Source organism: Muntiacus reevesi, chromosome 3 (assembly GCF_963930625.1).
Source record: "Muntiacus reevesi chromosome 3, mMunRee1.1, whole genome shotgun sequence".
NCBI lineage: Eukaryota > Metazoa > Chordata > Mammalia > Artiodactyla > Cervidae > Muntiacus > Muntiacus reevesi.
In genome coordinates this window covers 141,172,330-141,191,929 of record NC_089251.1, presented here as the reverse complement: position 1 = coordinate 141,191,929, position 19,600 = coordinate 141,172,330, and the positions used below count along the sequence as shown (strand labels likewise).

The window sequence follows — 19,600 nt, the reverse complement described above, 5'->3', positions numbered from 1 at the left end:
ACTAAAAATAGTTTCTCTGAAAGAACCTAAATAGAATAGTGTCTCCTTTTTTTCTGTGTCAGTCTCTCTGGGATTTGGCTGCTTCTAGAATCTTATAAAGATTTCACTTTCCTCCAAACATTGAGAGGCACTTTAATTGCGAATGTGGGTAATAATGTCTACTTGGACTTAAAATTTTAAGACAATTTAATGAAAGTTGCCTGGCTTGAGAAAAAACCCATTTATAGCAATGTCTTAAAACTCTGATTTATAGGTTTATTATTTTGCTTTTTTCTACTACCACTGATTTTGTTTTATTACTGGCACTTTATATTTCTTAAAATTGATGGAAAGTGTCTGATTATATAATATTTAAAATGAATTTTAAGACACATATTCAGAGAAGTGCAAATAGCTAATGATCTGAGTAGCTTTTGGAAGATATAAATTCAGGTATTATGCAGTATGTCTGGATGTTATAATAAGACTGAAATAGATGAAATTACTCAACTATAATCACTGTTTTATACATGTCTTTCAAAATGACATCAGATGTCAACAGATTTGTTTATCATAGGCTACTTATGCAAACAAATTCTTATTTTTTTCCTGTTATCTTTGGTTCTTAGTATCTTTAGGATAAAGAATGATGGTTGACTTAAGTTTTTTACCTGTTTTTAGTTGTAATCAAGTAACAGGTTTATAATTGTGTTGTCTGGTTTTCAGCATACCCCTTAAATGTGCGCATGTGAATGTGCTGTCAGTTGTGGCCAACTCTTTGTACCTCATCAGGTTCCTCTGTCTATGGAATTTTCCAGATAAGAATACTGGAATGCATTGCCATTTTCTACTCTAGGGGATTTTCCCATCCTAGGGATTGAACACTCATCTTCTGTGTCTCCTGCATTGGCAGGTGTATTCTTTACCACTGAGTCACCTAGGAAGCCCGATACCCCTTGAATAGATTGGTGTTAATACACTGTAGTGTTGGCAGATCTTAATCATCAGCTCATAGCTGAATTTCTATGTAAAATTTTTTTGTTCTTTATTAATCTAATCTGTAGAAAGAGTTTATCACTTTCTTTCTTGGAAACTGAGGTGTTCTTTTTTGGTGGAGGTACATAGAAATATGTAGAATTAGATAAAAATGATCAAGCAGCTCTTTGTAGTATATATGGAACATGAATGGAACTGTTCTTCTGGCACCATTCTGGAAAAGTTGGCCTGAAGTCATTCCAGTATATAGAAAGTTGATTGCTTGACAAAGCAGGTACCAAATAGATGTGATACTGTGTTAACAATGTCAAGACCCAGCTTAGCACAGCTGTGCTTTTAGGGTAGGAGATGATGGCAGTCATGCAGTCACTGTTTTGGACGTTGAAGTTTTTTTAGAGGTCCTGTAATCCAACATTTTTGGTTTTTGTAAGGGAGAAAACTTGTTCCACAATGTAAGGGACTTCTCCCAAGACCCAGAGACAGTAAGAGTCAGGTTAGGAGTTGGATCTCCTGATTCTTATTCACCTGTTTGTGCATTAGATCAAAGAACAGATGGCTCCTGGGTGCCTGTATAGTTTGAGTATTCATCGTTGACTAAGGGTTTAACAGTGAGCAGAGTGAAAAAAAGTCCAGTTGGCACTCGAATGAACTACAGTGAATCAGAAAGTCTGCAGTAGTTGGAAGAAATCCCCTTTCCAATGAAGTTACCCAGTAATGGTAGTTTTACCAATAAATCCTATCACTTTTAGAGGTCTGTTGTCATTATTTTGAAATGGTACATAATTTGGAAGAATGAAAAAATCTCTTTGGTTAGAGAAACTAGGAAATCATGTTTTTTTTAAACAATCAAAAACCCAGTGAATAATTTCTTAATGCCATGAAATGTGCTTAGAACATTGAAGATGATTTTTCCAAGTGGTAATTTATTTATTTATTGGCACTTTTAAAAAAACTGGGGTATAACTGCTTTACCATCTTGTGTTAGATTCTGCTGCACAACAAAGTTAATCAGCTATATGTATACATACATCTCCTCCTTGAGCCTCATTCCCCCCCACATTCCCCCCCTCTAAGGTATCACAGGGTTCTGAGTTGAGCTCATTATGTTATATAGCAGTTTCCCACTAGCTGTCTGTTTCACGCATAGTAGTGTGTATTTGGGGCTTCCCTGGTAGCTCAGCTGGTAAAGAATCTTCCTGCAATGCAAGAGATCCCGGTTCGATTCCTGGGTTGGGAAGATCCCCTGGAGAAGGGATAGGCTACCCTCTCCAGTATTCTTGGGCTTCCCTTGTGGCTCAGATGGTAAAGAATTGGTCTGCAATGGGGGATACCTGTGTTCAGTCCCGGGGTTGGGGAGATTCCCTGGAGGAGGGCATGGCAACCCACTCCAGTATTCTTCTTGCCTGAAGAACCCCCATGGACAGAGGAGCCTGGCAGGCTACAGTCCATGGGATCGCAGAGTTGGACATGACTGAGCGACTAAGACAGCCTAGCACAGTGTATATATGTCAGTGCTATTCTCCTAGTTGGTTCCACCTACTTCTCCCCACCCCCTAAGTGGTAATTTAAAAAATGGGTGCCACTTTGTATGAGAGTAATTTTGTAGTTTCTTGAAGAAACCACGAAAAAGTTCTCCTTTTCCTTCCCCCTCCTCTTCCACCTCTTCTTCTTGCTGTGTGGTATTCTTGTCTTCTGTACTGGTTTGATATTAACGTGGAACAGATTGCTACATTCTGACAATTTGATGAACATATCTAATACTTTGGAAGGACCATGGTTATCATCTCTAAAGGGTCCCGTGTTCTATGTATGAAGGATCTCAAGATTGCATAGAATGTTGTTTTCTGATCAGTAAGAGAAATCTAGGGTGACAACATCAAATGTTTCTTCTTTATAGGGCCTTGCAGGCCTTGGTTCTCAGGTTAGCCAGCAGATACCATGCATGCTCAGACTGTAGCTCCAGAGAAGTAAAGGGTTAGGCTCCCCCTTGGTAGGGTAAGAAGAGAGGAAGAGAGCGCACAAAGGACAATTGTGATTGTTCTACAGAGATTTTACTTAAAACAGCATAAAATTGCATTTTATGCTAAACTTTGCACAACAAATTTTAGGACAGATATCTGTAATTCACAGTAAAAACATTTGAAGAAATTCTGCTATTTACAGCAACATGGGCTTCCCTGGTAGCTCAGCTGGTAAAGAATCCACTGCAATGCAGGAGACCCCTGGGTGGGGAAGATCCCCTGGAGAAGGGATGGGCTTCCCACTGCAGTACTCTTGGGCTTCGCTGGTGGCTCAGACAGTGAAGAGTCTGCCTGCAATTCAGGAGACCTGCACTCGATCCTGGGTTTGGAAAATCCCCTGGAGGAGGGCATGGCAACCCACTCCAGTATTCTTGCCTGGAGAATCCCCATGGATAGAGGAGCCTGGTGGGCTACAGTCCATGGGGTCGAAAAAAGTTGGACATGACTGAAGTGACTAAGCACAGCACAGCAATGTGGATGGACTTGGAGGGCTTTATGTTAATGAAGTCAGACAGAGAAAGACAAACACCACACGGTATCGCTTTTATGTGGAATCTAAACAAACTAGTTAATATAAGAAAAAAGCAGAATCAGATACAGAGAACAAACTAGTGGGTACTGGTTGGGAGGGGAGGATGGTCAACATAGTGAGTGGGGGGTACAAACTATTAGGCGTAGGCTCAAGGTAGGCTCAAGGATGTATGGTACAACACAGGAGAATATAGCCAATATTCTGTGATAACTCTAATGGAAAATAACCTTTAAAAACTGTATAAAAATAAAAAACTGCATTAATACACATAAAGAGGATATGGAAAATTTAAGTAAAAATGAATTAATCTTTAAAATTTGGTAATGATTTCCTTATCTAACTTCATTTGCTTTCTTTTTTTCCTTTTTCTTCTCATCCAGTCTTCAGCCATTAATTGAATGATTGAGAGAAAGTTAAAGCTACAGGTTTTCATATGTGGAAAGGCCTTTTCTTAATGTCTTTGTTGATCTCATGCCGTTCTCTCCTGCTGCTCACATTAATTACTTTGCAGATGGCTCTAATTGACCCAGTAAAAGAAGCTGATCTGTGTTCAGTCCTTCCCAGGCTTTAGAGACTGCAGCTTCTGAAGACACAGAATGCAGTACTCACGCTCAGCTCTTCCTAGTCTGAGTACTCGGTCCTAGAGTCCCCTTTCCTTAGGAGGGTCAAACTTCTCTGCTTAAACCTGCGTCGTGTCTGGTCCCGATCCTGCCTTTTAAACACCATCACCCCATGCCTGATGCCCTAGCCACTGGACTTCTAGCCACTCCCAGAATATCCTCTCTGGCTGCACACTTTGATCCGTGTCTATGTTACCTGCTCTTTCCTGCCTGTTTCCCTGTCTGTATTTTGTCCTGAATCTACCCTGCCCTGTTTTCTTTTCTTTTTTCAGATTTGTTTATTTTTGGCTGCCCTGGGTCTTCGTTGCTGCACGTGCGTGTTCTGCAGTTACGGCTAACTGTCTCTCATTGTGGTGGCGTCTCTTGTTGCAGAGCATGGTCTCTAGGTGTGTGGGCTTAATTGCTCCCCGGGAAGCCTGGACCAGGGGTTGAACCTGTGTCCCCTGCATTTGCAGGCAGATTCTTAACCACTAGACCACCAGGGAAGCCTTGGCCCTGTTTTCTCATTGAAGAGCTCCCAATCGTCTTGAAAGTGAAAGTCACTCAGTCACATCCAACTCTGCAACCCCATGGACTAAACAGTCCATAAAATTCTCCAGGCCAGAGAACTGGCGTGGGTAGCTTTTCTCTTCTCCAGGGGATCTTCCCAACCCAGGGATCGAATCCAGGTCTCCCACATTGCAGGCGGATTCTCTATCAGCTGAGCCACAAGGGAAGCCCACCCAATCATCTTAGTTGAGATTAATTTGCCCTTTTGGGGCATCTTGATGGTTTACTGTTTATGATATTAGGGTATATGCTGTCCAGTCTTATTTCAGCTGTGAGATTACGGTCACCTTGAGGGTGGGGATTGCATTTTGTTTCTTTTCCTGTCCTCACCCCAGCCTCCTTGTGTTCAGGCATTGTTGATCGCACCAAGTTGAGGGGACAGAAGTAGCCAGACCTAGCCGCTGCCCCCAGTGTGGCTGGTGGTGGTTGTCATCGCCTGTAACTCTTTTCTTTACCTGTGCTTGAAATTGATCACTTATTAATTAGTTAATTAATTAATCCTCTTCCTGAAGAGCTGTGTTTCCCTTCCTTTAAGAAAATATAACTTGTGGTTTCTCAAAGAAAATGTATATTCATTGTAAAACTTTAGGAATTGTGGGTAAGGAAAGAAAATAAAAACCTTTGAAAATTCTACAGGAAGGAAGCCTACAATTATATTTGTGTATCTTTGCAGATTTTTTTCTGTATGTGAATATACACACACAGACATCCTTTTAAAAAGTTACTGAACATAATATCATAGTGTTTTCTCATTAGCCTTTTTTGATGTGGTATGGTGAGCCTCTTTCCCATGTTTTCAAGCATCTGTAAATACATATTTTTTAAAATTTAGTTTTTATTAAAAAATTTATTTTCAAAAAAACAAATTTTTTTTTCTTATTTTTGGCTTCTCTGGGTCTTCATTGTGGCACGCAGCCTTTTCCTAGTTTTAGCCACACTCGGGGCTTCTCTGGTTGTGGAGCACAGGCTCTAGGGCACGTGGGCTTAGTTGCCCTGCCATATGTGGGGTCTTAGTTCCCTGACCAAGGAATTGAACCTGAGTCCCCTGCATTGGAAGGCAGGTTCTTAACCACTGTATCACCAGCAAAGACCCCTGTAGAAACACATTTAAACCTATTTGCATTTACGTCATCTGCAGAGAAGAGCTCCATGTGTATCTGTGTGCTTGGTTTTGTCTAGTAATTTCCTCAGGAAACCTTTATAAGTAGCACTTAAAAGATTATAAAAACTTACGGATTTGAGGTGAAAGTGCTTTCAGGACTTTTAACGGCTGTGGATGGGTCACCCCCTGTGTGCTCACTTGTGTCCAATGCTTTGTGGCCCCGTGGACTGCAGCCCGCCGGGCTTCTCTGTTCATGGGATCTTCCAGGCAAGAAGACTGGAGTGGGCTGCTGTTTCCTTCTCCAGAGGATCTTCTGACCCAGGGATCGAACCCATGTCTCCTACATTTGCAGGAGAGTCACCTGGCAAGTTCAAGTTGCCCCCTAGCAAAGCATATGAATTCATGTTCCCAACAGTACTCAAGTGCCAATTTTGCTCCAAATCTACCTCCTATTGCTCATTTTTTATTTTCTAAACTGATGGGAGAAAATGGTCTCTTACAGCTCTTTTGATTTGCAGGTGTTTTATTACTAATGCAATGGTATTAGTAATGGTAGATTTGTATGTAATTCATCATGGTAGATTTGTATGTAATTCATCACCATTAGCATTTGCTTTCTTTTTTCTGTGGATTGCATTTTGTACATAATATTTTGTGTATCATCTGCCCATGTCATTTGCCTTCTTTTTGTTGGGTTGTTTTTGTTTTGGCTTCTTAAAAAATAGCAACTCTTTGTTTTTCATATACTTATTTTTTCTCAGTTTGCCTTGACATTGTTTATGATATTTTAAAATTTAACTTGTGGAAATTAAAAAAAATGTATAGTCTTATCTGTTATTAAAGTTACTTCTGAGTTTAAGATCATGCACAAAGTGATCTCTTCTTCCTAGCATTCGGTTAGGTATTTTATAGTAAATTGATTTTAAAACATACATACCTTTAATGTATATATTATTATTTGGTGTAAGATCTACTATAGGGATCTAATTTTCCCAAAAATTTAGTCAGTTGTTCCAAACCTATTTATTCTTTATTGATTTTCTCCTTTACCAATTTAAAATGTCATTATTTTCATGTTTTACATCTTTTATATGATGTACTTTTATACTTTCTGTTTGTCCTTTGGAGTGTCCACCTAATAAGGCCAGTGATCTGTATTTCATTTACTGTTGTAGTAATATAAGGTCCTATTGTTATCCCTCTTTTGAAAACAAATGGGTTGTCATAAACATTTATTCTTTAAAATAAACTTTAAAATAATTTTGTCAAGTTAAACAAACTTTCTGAGATTTTGCTTGGAATTACATTAAAGGTATAGAGTACATGTTCATCTATACATGTGTGTGTAAATATTCACATCCATAATACATATATAACATTTGTTGTCACTGTTTTCTGTTGTTAGTAGAAACTTTTCCCCTGGATTATTTCTAGGTTATTTTTGGTTGTGCACGTAGAATTGTATTTTGTTTTTGCATGTATATCTTATAACTAGCTCTCTTATGTAGCTCTTACTATTTGTGGTAGTTTTTCCATTCATTTCCTTTTTATCTTTTTGACTATTTCATGCATACCTGGGAAGAATGGACATTGTATGAACAAATGGAAAGTTTATCCCTATAAACTGAAAAATAAAAGAAGTAGGGAGATCTTGTCCTGGGAGATGACAAAAACTGGAGTTAGAAGGTAGTTTTTTCTTCTAGACAAAGTTCCAAGAAGGCAAGACTGATAATGGATCTATGTCTATTTCTGTAAAGTTTCACTGCACGTGAAGCCTGGTTTGATAGTTTTATAAAGAAATATTGGGCAGGTCAGAAAAGAACCTGAATTAGCAATATTCAGCAAACTATAATATTCATTATCAATTTTGAAAAGGGTACACCAAAGCATTTCAGTTATGTATAACTGTGTTCAAAAGATGTGCTATCTTTATTTGGATTCAGTTTTCCTTATGTTTAAAATTGTTCTTGTTTCATGACATATTGGGGTAAAACCACTTGTGTGAAAGTAACTGCAGTTCTGTCATAGAGGAATCTCAGAATTACTGATATACTTACAGAGATAGTGGCAGCCACACTAAGAATGTGTTAACTCTCTCAAATGATGTGGCTTAAAATTTAGGGAGGAGAAATTAAGCATCTTTCATTCTTATATGTGGTCTTCCCTTGTGGCTCAGCTGGTAAAGAATCTGCCTGCAATGTGGGAGACCTGGGTTCGATCCCTGGGTTGGAGAGATCCCGTGGAGAAGGGAACAGCTACGCACTCCAGTATTTTGGCCTGGAGAATTCCATGGATTATATAGTCCTTGGGGTCTCAACGAGTCAGACATGACTGAGCGACTTTCACTTTCATTCTTGGGTAATTAAAAATGTCTCTATTGATTGATGCTACCTCCTCTGAGAACTCAATTGAAGGATAATTGCTTTACAATATTATGTTGATTTCTGCCATATATCAACATGAATCAGCCATATATATATGTGTGTCCCCTCTATTTGAACCTCCCTACTCATCTCCCACCCTATCCCACTCCTCCAGGTTGTAAGAGCACCGGTTTGGGCTCCTTGAATCATATAGTAAATTCCCACTGGTTATCTATTTTACATATGTTAGTGTTTGCATTTCCATGCTCCTCTCTCCATTTGTCCAGCCCTCTGCCTCCCTCACTGTTTACACAAGTCTCTTCTGTCTGCGTCTCCATTGCTGCCCCGCATACAGGTTCATCAGTACTGTCTTTCTAGATTCCATACATATGCTTTAGTATGTGATATTTGTTTTTCTCTTTCTGACTTACTTCACTCTGTGTAATAGGCTTAGGTTCATCCACCTCATTAGAACTGACTCAAAGGCATTCCTTTTTATGGCTCCTCAGAGGAGAACTCTTAATTGACTCCTTTTATCAGCTGATCAGGCCAGCTTGCATGGGGGTTCTCAGCTTTTACATCACCTCAGGTTTATCCCTTACTTCTCTGCTAACTCCTCTTCTCTCTACTGCCTTATCTATTAACTTAAAAGTTTTTAACTTTCCTACTCTTATTGTGTTGACCAAAAAGTTAGTTACAGAAAAACTCAAATGAACTTTTTGGACAACCTAGTATTTTATATGATGTTCTTAACTGTATTATGGTGCACCGGCCATCGCTTATGAATGCCTATACATTAAGTACTGAAGCCTCTCCTGCGGTTCAGGAACTCATTGAATTCCTGTGGTGAGCCTCAGAGAAGCTCACATCTCTATGACTTGCTTGTACTAGGAGTGGTCTCCGCCTCCTGCTCCAATCCTATGAAATATGCCCACATTCTTCAGCCCTGGCCTTAGCATGCCATCACTGTTTGACTTAACACCAAGCCTCAATTCAACCTGTAATTACCTTCACCCACTTAACATATTATTTCTATACTCTTAAATCAAAACTTCTCCATGTCTACAATCTTTGAATACAGTTTTAAAATTCTCACTGTATTGTTTACACTCAAAGGAGTATATAGTTTCTAGCTGAAATAACTTTTGGTATTAAAAATTATTTCAGTTGGGTTGAGTCTAACTTTTTCTTAAAACTTGAGGAAAGTGGTGGTTGAAGAATCTTCTTACCTTTTAACTTTGTTGTTTTTAAAATGGAAAGCACCATGAGAATAATAGTAAATTTACAAGCTTCCACTTGTATGAATGTACTAAGTTTAAAGTCTGTATCTCTCCTCATTACAACTTAGAGTAATGATTTAATGAATTAAAAGCTAGGTGTATAAAAGGAAAAAAGTGACACTTCAGATGGAAAGAGGGAGCAGGCATGGTGCTTCATTGTGCAATACTGTTCTCCTTGATGCCCCATGAAGTTTAGACTCTCCATACTGCTCAGCATTTATTGTTATCAAATAAATGAATGTGCTATCGACCTGGGTCCTTGGACTTTTTCATCAGTAGAAATTGATAAAAGGGCAGATGAGAATTCCAGGCAAGGCTTTATTGAAACTTGTGCTGTAGCATGAGAGAGCGAAAACAAGTAACAGGTACTCCTGCTTGCTCTCCAAGGAGGGCAGGCTGATTCCTCAAATAGGGTGAGGGGAGGGTGCACCAGTGAGTGGGTGGGGCTGGAGGGGTAGCTTCGGAGGTCTGCCCACCCCCTTACTGATGCTGCATGAAGGGATCACGTGCAGTACCTTGCTTTTGCTCCCGGCACCTCCATAATGGTAGTTGGTTTGTGGCCTTTTTGTATGTTATTGCTCATAATTGCTCCCACTGCAGCAGGCATGTAGTTATTTTTCATCTCTTATGATTTCTTGTGTTTTGTTGTCCAGGTGCAAATTGCAAGCACCCTGGAAAAGGGTCCCAGGTTCCAGCCTACTTCAAGTGTGAGACCTGGTGGGGTGAAGGGCAGAGCTCCAGGGTGAATCTGTTAGGAGCCATGTAGGATGCTCAGGGATCCTAATACTGAGGAGTTAAACGTTGTCAAACAGAAGATAATCAGATGAGTGAATTTCCATTATGAAAATGAGCATCAGTGACTCTCCTTTCTTTTTTAGACATAATCTTTCACTGTTTATACAAATATTGACCTCTGTTCCAGTCCCAGTTTGAAAACATATGGAAGTAATTTACATATTTTACCACTGAGAATGGGATTAGGGTATTAGTGATGCTGTTTCTTTAAGAGCAAAGACATTGAGTGGCAAGGAGCATGGCTGGTCAGGACCTGACCAGTTCAGTGTATTGCAGTGAATGTAGATTCACAACTTTCTGGTGTCTGCATCTCAAACTGCTCATTCCCCTCTCATGTACTTCCTGACGTCAAGCGCTGAGAGAGAGAGATCCTAAGTCTGTCCAAAAAAGTGACCATGTAAAAAACCCAGAAGCAGCTGGAGAAGGAGACATATTCATAGTCTACTTGCTTAGTAACATCTCAGCTTTGGAGTATTTTTCACCTCATAGATAGCCTCACCTTCTCTGTAGAACTTAATGTGTGTACCTTAAATTTGACCCTTAGGTAGAGTAACTGTATGTCCCCATTTTTCGAGGACAGTCCTTCCTGGTTTATGTCTGTTGTCCTGGAATAATTATTAATATGCCTCTTTCTGTATCCTGATTTGGATGATAAATCATATGGCCAGCCAGTGCTTCAGCCTTGGTGCTTGCTACTGTTCTTCTAGACTTTTCCCCTAGCTCTTCTGGTGAAGGAATGCCTTATTGGCCTCAGCTCCCTCCAAAAGAGATTGTTCTCAATTTTCTAATCAGAGGTGTAGACTGAGGGTTCATTTCATTAATTGCAGTGAATGCAGATTTCAGAACTGGAAGAGACTTTAGAGACTGGTAGTTTGACTACTTTTTAAAGGAAGTAAATGATCTTTAACTGATGTAGAACAAACGGCTTTCTTGTGGCCCGATGTTTGTCTTTCCTAGTAGTCTTCCTTAGAGCACAAGGGTCTTATTCTCTACATCATCTCTTTCTAAACAAATTAGTTTGCTTGATGAACCCACTCATAGCCTATCATGACCAGGATTGTCCAAAAGAAAGCATATAGTTCTTTCTTTAAAGTAAGGGATTCAACTTATTTTCCAAAGAAGTCATTCACTCTTCTTCATTAATGACTTTTCCAGGCTCTAGGGATTCTTAGTAAGTAACTTTTCCAGTTACTCAGATCCTTCCTTGGCTTTTCCATAATGAACCTCCATGGAGGAATGTAAGATATAAACTTTTGGAGTTTTGACCACCTGACTGTTCATATATCTTCTTTCATTAGACACACCATCTCAAACTCAAGGATGCCAACAAATATTTATATAGGCAAAACTTCTCTTTGTATGAATTTTCAATGTCTAGATCTTTTTTTTTTCAATGTCTAGATCTTAATAGCAGTTCTCTTTGTATATTTGTTAATGATTCTGAAATTCTTTCAACATAAATTTCTAGAACTTTTTCTTGTGACACATGCTGGAATTAGGATCATTTTGAGCATGTTTCAATAATAAAGATGAAATCTGAGAATTAACAGTGTAATATTTTGTCTTTTACCCACAGTGTGGTCTAATGCAAATTGAGTGACTTTCCTAAGAAGCTCATCTCCAAATCAAATGTAGGAACCTAGACTGCATCCACCTTGTAGCTATGCCATCTGGGACATATGACTTCCAGGATTCCAGGGAAGAGAGAGCTCTGATAGTCGTGCCTGGATTTTAATGTTCAAACTGGAAGAGTGGACATCACTTCCACCCATATCTCTTGAGCCTAAATTCAATCTCTTAATCCCATCGTAAATGCTGGGAAAGCTATGAAGTGTAGTCTTACCATGCCAGGAAGAGAAAGACAAAATGCGATTGGGTGGATACTCCACATTATTTCTGCCACAGTCTCCTCCTTCACTGCTATGACTCTTGGTTCATCGCCATGTTTAAATAGCCTTGCCATTCTCTTGCTCTTGGAGTTCAGTGTCTTCAAGGTGCTTACATTTGTTCTTCATATGTTGAATAAAATCATACTGTCTGACTTTGGAGTTCAGGTTCTCTTCACTACCTTTGTGCAGATTTACCATGAAGGTGCTGAATGAGAGGATTCCATAACAATATCAAAAGAGAATTTCCTTATTCCAGTTCTCCCACTCTCTTCCTTCTTGCTTTGAACTTCCATCCTACATTTATCTCTTAACTTCCAAAGGCCGCCTCTCTTTCACCAGATAACCTGCATGAGAAGCACTATAGTAGCTGGGGTGTATAGCTTTTCTGTAACTTAAATGCCTAGAAAAAAGATGTTTATTTCAGAATTTAAAATGTTCAGAAATTCCTTTTCATCAGTTCCCTCACATTATTAGATAACTCAGAACCAAACGCCCAGTTGGCTGATCATCAAAGTAAAATGACAGTTTATACTTGGAACCATAATTGCTAAGTAGATCAGTATTAGCCTGTTAGAACATTCTGTTCCCGACAGGAAATTCTGCTAGGGAAACTGCAGAGGGGAGAGGTGGAGGAAAGGCCTTGGAGAGCATCTGCAGGCAGAGATTGCCAGACAGCTTATCTTCAGGCGTACAGAGAGACAGATGACCTGCTCTTTCTTTGCAGGGTGTGACTGGAGACAGGCTGCCACACCCCGAGCTGTTCAGTTCTGTTCCTCCAGTGTTACTTGCCCCTCACTGAAAAGTCTTGTTTCGAAATTACATTAAGACGTTTATAATGAGATTACATTTCAGTTGGCATTAATTCACCTTCAGGAAGATTACAAATGCCCTTTTAGGATGAGACGGTGAATCTCATACATTTGTGCTGATTTGCTTAGTTTCGGTTTCGGAAAGTGGCATCCTTTATCCCACCTTCCCAGCACACGGTGTGGGCCTGGCGTGGAGTGGATGTTCGTAGATGTTCGCTCACTCAGCAAATATTGGTTAGGCACCTGCTGTGTGTCAGGCATCATGCCGCGTGCTGGGGTCCCTGTGATAAGTGAGAGAAACAGTTTTAAGGCAGGGATGGCTTTGGTCAGACAGGAGGGAAGGATGGTGCAAGTGAGGCTGTGGTGCTATTTATAGGAGGCGGGAGAGAGGAGCGCCTCTGTCACAGGGAGCATATGGTCTTATGTCTGTCTCTATCTGTCATAGGCTCCTAGAAAAGTGGCTATTTCTCTTCTTTAAGATTCTCACATGTGGGAGATAGTAGAAATAGGTATGTCCGTGATGGGCAAAAGACCTTGAAAAGAGAGAAATACAATAAAGTGACCTTTATCATATTTGATGGTTAGTGGTTAGAATGTTATTATCTGCTTTTGTAATTAAAGCAAAAGTAGGGGGTCTAAAATAGCCTTGTTTTCAACTGTTAGACGTGCTCCAGGGATGGCATGGTTGAGAATTTTGAAAATAATGAATTACCTGTAGAGCGAGGTAATTAAAATGCAGTTAGTGCAGCCTCTCTGCCTCTCGGTGTTGTGGAAATATTCCTGAGAGATATGTTGTCATGAACAACCCTGCTTATGCACATTAACTGCTGACTTCATTAACTAGAACTGAAAGAAGTTTCTGCACCCTGCCAGGTTCTCCCAAGTACGGAGAGCTGAGAACTGCCATTGAAGAAAGTGAAAGTAAAAGTCGATCAGTCGTGTCCGACTCTGCGACCTAATTCTCCAGGCCAGGATACTGGAGTGGGTAGCCTTTCTTCCCAATCCAGGGATTGGACCCAGGTTTCCCACACTGCAGGTGGATTTGCACCAGCTGAGCCACAAGGGAAGCTCAAGAATACTGGAGTGGGTAGCCTATCCTTTCTCCAGTGGATCTTCCTGACCCAGGAATCGAACAGGGGTCTCCTGCATTGCAGGCGGATTCTTTACCAGCTGAACCACGAGGGAAGCCCCCGTCATTACGTCTGCTATTACTGAGATTTTGAGAAGGGAATGAGTAGATGGTATTGTAAGTTAAGTTAGTTTCAAATGTAGAATTTTCAATAGACACACATTTGATTAGTAATTTCAATAGAAAAACCTGTCCAAGATACAAGCATCTACCTTATTTCTGTGTTGTAAAGGTTATCATTCAGCTCACACCAGAAACCAGGCTGGACCAGATGCTCATGTAACTCCCAGTTACTCTGTTGATTGGCTCCAAGCCTCCTCCAGACCCTCCACACTGGATCATAGTAGAACCACATCAGGTGCAGCTCTCAAAATGATGCAAAATCCTTGAGTCCTCCCGTCCTTTTGTTAAAGAAGAAGTGTCAAGATTTTCCCAACAAGAAAACCTATTGGTAGGCAGAGTTAGGGAAGACAGACAGGACTAAGTGAGTTCTCCCTTGATAGTCCTTAGAACAGTGGCTGGGATGTAGTGAGTACTCAGTCAATGTGAATGATCTCTTGCTACCATTATTTCTAGTGGTACAGCTGGAACAGGAACCCAGATGCCCTAGCAGTTCTGTGCTCGTTTGGAGGCACATATTTTGTGTTTCCTACCTTGTATAAAGGGAAATGTGTTGGAGGAAGCTGAGTTAAAAATAGTGACAGCTGCAGTGCCCGTTACTGGGCACGTACTCAGCTCTGAGTTCTCATATGGGTGGTTTCGTTTAATACTGTTAGTGTCTATGCGATTCACACTTTTGTCTTCATGTGACTCATGTAAAGGCTGAGCTGGGAACCTTGCCCATGGTCACACTACTAATAAGGACCTGGGCTAGGTTTTAAACCTCACTCTGACTTCAAAATCTATGTTCTTAACTATTATTTTATTCCAGGAGTTAGCAAACAGTGGACCTCAGGCCATATCTGGCATTTCTGCTTTTGTAATCCTCGAGTGAAGAATGTTTATTAAATTTCCAAATTGTTGCAAAAAATTAAAGAAAAAAAATATTTCCTGATGAGTGAAAATTGTGTGAAATTCAGATTTCAGTGTCCATAAATGAGGTGCTATTGGAACACAACTGTACAGCCTGTAGCGACTTAGGTGATAAAACAGCAGAGTTGAATAGTGGTTATACAGATCCTGTGACTTGAAAAGCCTAAAATATTTTCTATCTGGTCTTTTCTCTGTGCTCTTCCTCAATGATTGTTTTGAGTTTCCAATTAGTTAGAGTGTAATTGTGAATTTTTATAGCACTTATCTTCTCCTGTTACCTGCCTCTTTGTTCCATATTAACATATCAATCAAATGATGCATGTGTGTATAAAAAGAATTCATCTTTGAGTTATCTGTATTTTACCCTTTTTAACAGGTAGAGGAGTGATTTGTTGCTGGGTAACATTTGGCACTGTTGATGACATCTGTTCTGCCCTTACTGTGGACAGGAGCGCTTTGTGGTTACATGGCTCTCACATCCGTTTATTGAGCTGGTTATTTTTAAAATCTCCAAGTGTCTTAGATGTGGAAATCACTGTATTTTCTTTCCTTTGTAGTGGTTTGCTGTCTTCTGATTATGTGGAGATTCACTATGAAAATGGGAAACCACAGTACTCTAAGGTATGGTCAGCAGCATATGGACATCCTATAATATAAATATTCTTGTTCATAGAACGCTGTTCATTGCACACTGCATTGTTTTGCTGTCTGTCTCACTAAAATTCTGTGGCCTCTTATAAAAGCTATTATTTTTAAATTTAATACACATTTAGGAGAAATTTATTAAAATTTACAAATGTTTGAGATAACATTAAATGCCCCAGTCAATAAAGAAATGTTCATTTTTTTGGTTATACACACGATCTTATGTAAGATATCAAGACTTCTCCAGTTCCATGGCAGCCCCAGGCTCATGGTCAGAGAAACTGAATGATCAGACTGGAGGGGCTGTTAGAGGGACTGTTTAGTCCAAGGGACTTTGGTGCCCAAGGACAGAGGACAGATGGGGAAAGGAAGATGTAGGGAACCTTCTCCCTCTCAATCTTCACAATAGCTCTGTGACATGGATATTATTATTCCCATTGTGCAAAGAAAGACATGCAGGCAGAAAGAGGACAAATAAACCTTCTCATGGCCACCAAGCATTGTCATATCAATGCAATTGGGTGCTTGATTTCCTTCATTGGAGATTAACTGTTCTTTTCATAGAGAATCAATAAGGAAAACTGGGTTTAGATTAAACAAGAGAGAGAGGTTACTTGTATGTAAGGAACACAGTTGATCTCCCCCAGTCAGGGTGAAAATTCCTGGAATGGCTGCATCCAGAGATTATGAGTTGTAGGAAGGTTACGGGGCACCTCTGAGCATGAGGTGTGTCCGTGGATGCCTCAGGCATGGGCTGCAAACAGAGAAACAAAACAAAGTGGGGAAACATAGCTGGATTTGTTTCTTGATTGCTAATGAGCACTGGCACAAAAGTGTGGGCTTGCTGGGTTGTGCAGTGTGGGCAACTGGGCTGGTGCATCTCATATCCTCCACAGATATTTCTAGGTGGCCTGAACAAACTACTGCCCAAGGGTCATGGCATTTCTTAGGATTTATAATCGCCCATCTAACAGTGGGCACATTTGTAATTTGACGTATGTTCCAAACCTTTGAATTTTATGCCCCAGATTAAGAACTTCCATGTATTACCCTTACTAGTCTGTCACTTCTCGCCTTAGGCCGAATCTTGGAGTGTTGTCAAATCTCCCTAAAAGTTAGTGTTGTGGAAAGTGAACAGAAATGCTAAATCAAGCTCGGGAACAGTGCTGCCTGGCATTTGTACAAACCAAAGCTTCTGTCAGCTGTGCCAGTGCTGTGAGCACTGCAGATGCTGAATCATGAGTCTGGAGAAGAGAAGATTGCAAGAGACCTTTACAGACTCAGCAAATGAGCCACCTTTGCAGGCCTCTGTAACCTGATCCAAACTTCTCACTAAGAAAGTTTTTTTTTTTTTTTTTTTTAAAGGAAATGGAGTAGCTAATTGGCTTCCAGAGGTCATTTGAGGTCCCAAATGGAGGTCCTATCATGGATTAGACATGTCAAATCTTGTATCAATTGTAACTGAAATTTAAAACAGAGTATTTTAGTGCTGACAAAAGAAGTATTCATTGCAGTTTCATGTTCATTTCTTTTTTCTTATTTATGACCCATTTTCTCCAAACAGCTTGTATACCCAAACTACTGCTTCATATCTAATGAATAAGTGGTAACAGTCTGTTTTTTATTTGTATGTATCTATATATATACGGGCTCTCAGGTGGCACTAGAGGTAAAGAACCCACCTGCCAATGCCAGGAGACATAAGAGATGAGGGTTTGATCCCTGGGTCAGGAAGATCCCCTGGAGAAGGGCACAGCAACCCACTCCAGTATCTTTCCCTGGAGAATCCCGTGGACAGAGGAGCCTGGTGGGCTGCAGTCCATGGGGTTGCAAAGAGTCGGACACGACTGAAGTGACTTAGCTCACACCTATGCCTCTCACACTCCCAAACCCAAGTTGATATGGTATACACTATCCTGTGGGAGAAATTTTTAAAAAAATATATACATATTTTATCTCATTAATCAATTAAAGCAAATATTTAATGAAATATTTCAGATTAGAACATTTTAAACAAGCATGGCAATGTTCTGTGCCAATTTGTACATGCTTTGAATTAATCTAAATTACATAATGATAAAAGATAAACCATTTAAGCATAAATGGATGAATGAAATAAATGTATATTTCACAAAAGAAAAATACAAATGGCTGGTAAGTTTTTTATAAGCAAATGCAAGTTAAAATGAGAATACAAATGGCATCTTTTAAAATGTTAAATTATCAAATTTCTTAAGAAAATCATAATATTCAATAATAGTCACAATAATATTGGTGGGAGTATAAATTTGAGGAACATGTCTGGAAACAACTTGATTACAGTTATCAGGAATCTGAAAAAAAAGTTCAAATCATACAACTGGATCTTGAGAACTTGTTTAGAGGTTCTCGTAAGGGAATACAACTATTTATATATCCGTGATGGAGGAATGGTTGTTCTTTCAACTTCCAGGAAAATGACATTAGTATTGATGAAGGAATAAAGAAATACCCAGCTCCTCAGACCAGCAGAATACTGGAAATAACTTAGGCGATGAAAGTATATTTACTTGCAAAGTTTTGGTAATTTACAGTAGAACAGAGAAAATAAAATTTTTTTTAGCCTAACAATATTATAAATATTTTAACATGCATTAAAATTTCTGCTAAACTTTTGTTTTTAAAAGGTGTATAATATTGTATTCAATTCATTTGTTATAGCTTGTTTAATCACACAATGATAAACATTTAAAATTGCTTCTAATATTTCACTGTACAAACAACTTTAAGTGCTGGTTCTTAGTCACTTAGTTGTGTCTGACTCTTTGTGACCCCATGTGACCCCATGGAGCCTGCCAGCTCCACTGTCCATGGGGGTTCTCCAGGCGAGAAAACTGGAGCGGCTTGCCATAACTTTAAGTAAAACCTTTCTAAATATATTTTGTGTACTTCTTTAGTAATTGCTTAAGGATTACTTTCAAGAATGGAATTTTCTGGGTTAAAGAGTTGGTACATTTTTAAGGCTTTTGCCACATATTCACAGTTTTTCTTTCTAAAATTTTGTATAAATTCATACTCCTACTATCGTTGCATATCTATTTTTAAAAGTGTGTCTTTAAAGTTCACATTGTGTTCCATGTTAAGAAAATCTTCATACCGAATACCAGAATAGAAAATTAGTATGTAAGAATGGCAAGTTAAATAAGCCTGTTTTTACACCTTGCAACCTTTCTTCCAAATATCTCAAATTATTTAGACAAAAGTACACACGTTCATGCATATACACACACAATTATTCATATGACTAGGGAGGGACAGAATCACTAATAGCTTACTTGACTTTAAAGTGAAATATAAATGTGGACATTTAAAATATTCTGGGAATTAGTTTCAAACAAAATGATGAGTCACACTTCAGAGCTACTACATGTCTGCTGCTGCTGCTGCTAAGTCGCTTCAGTCGCGTCCGACTCTGTGCGGCCCCGTAGATGGCAGCCCACCAGGCTCCACCGTCCCTGGGATTCTCCAGGCAAGAACACTGGAGTGGGTTGCCATTTCCTTCTCCAATGCATGAAAGTGAAAAATGAAAGTGAAGGCAGTCAGTCGGGTCTGACTCTTCGAGACCCATGGACTGCAGCCTACCAGGCTCCTCCGTCCATGGGATTTTCCAGGCAAGAGTACTGGAGTGGGGTGCCATTGCCTTCTCCGATACTACATGTCTAGATGGTCCCATTTCATGACTACCAAGCTCCCACCTAGTTCCCACTTTTAACTAAGAAGAGGTTAATGTCTTATGCTTTTATTTTTGTTGAATTAAAGTGATTTAAAGGGTCTTCTTTCCTTGTGAAGTGAATATAGGAACTGAGAGGTCAACAAATTA

The 19,600-nt window shown here is 39.5% G+C and overlaps 1 protein-coding gene across 5 annotated transcripts in view; it reads left to right on the top strand.

Annotated features, from left to right (window-relative positions):
- The window catches only part of ADAM23 (ADAM metallopeptidase domain 23), a 179,645-nt gene that overhangs the window by 82,456 nt on the left and 77,589 nt on the right, over positions 1–19,600 (top strand). For all 5 annotated transcript variants that reach the window (XR_010662199.1, XM_065927689.1, XM_065927687.1 and 2 more), the window contains exon 4: positions 15,654–15,717. Coding sequence is in view for 4 of the 5 variants with exons in the window: in XM_065927689.1 (XP_065783761.1) it covers positions 15,654–15,717 (64 nt within the window). In the remaining variant the exon portion in view is untranslated. The remainder of the gene's footprint in view (positions 1–15,653; positions 15,718–19,600) is intronic.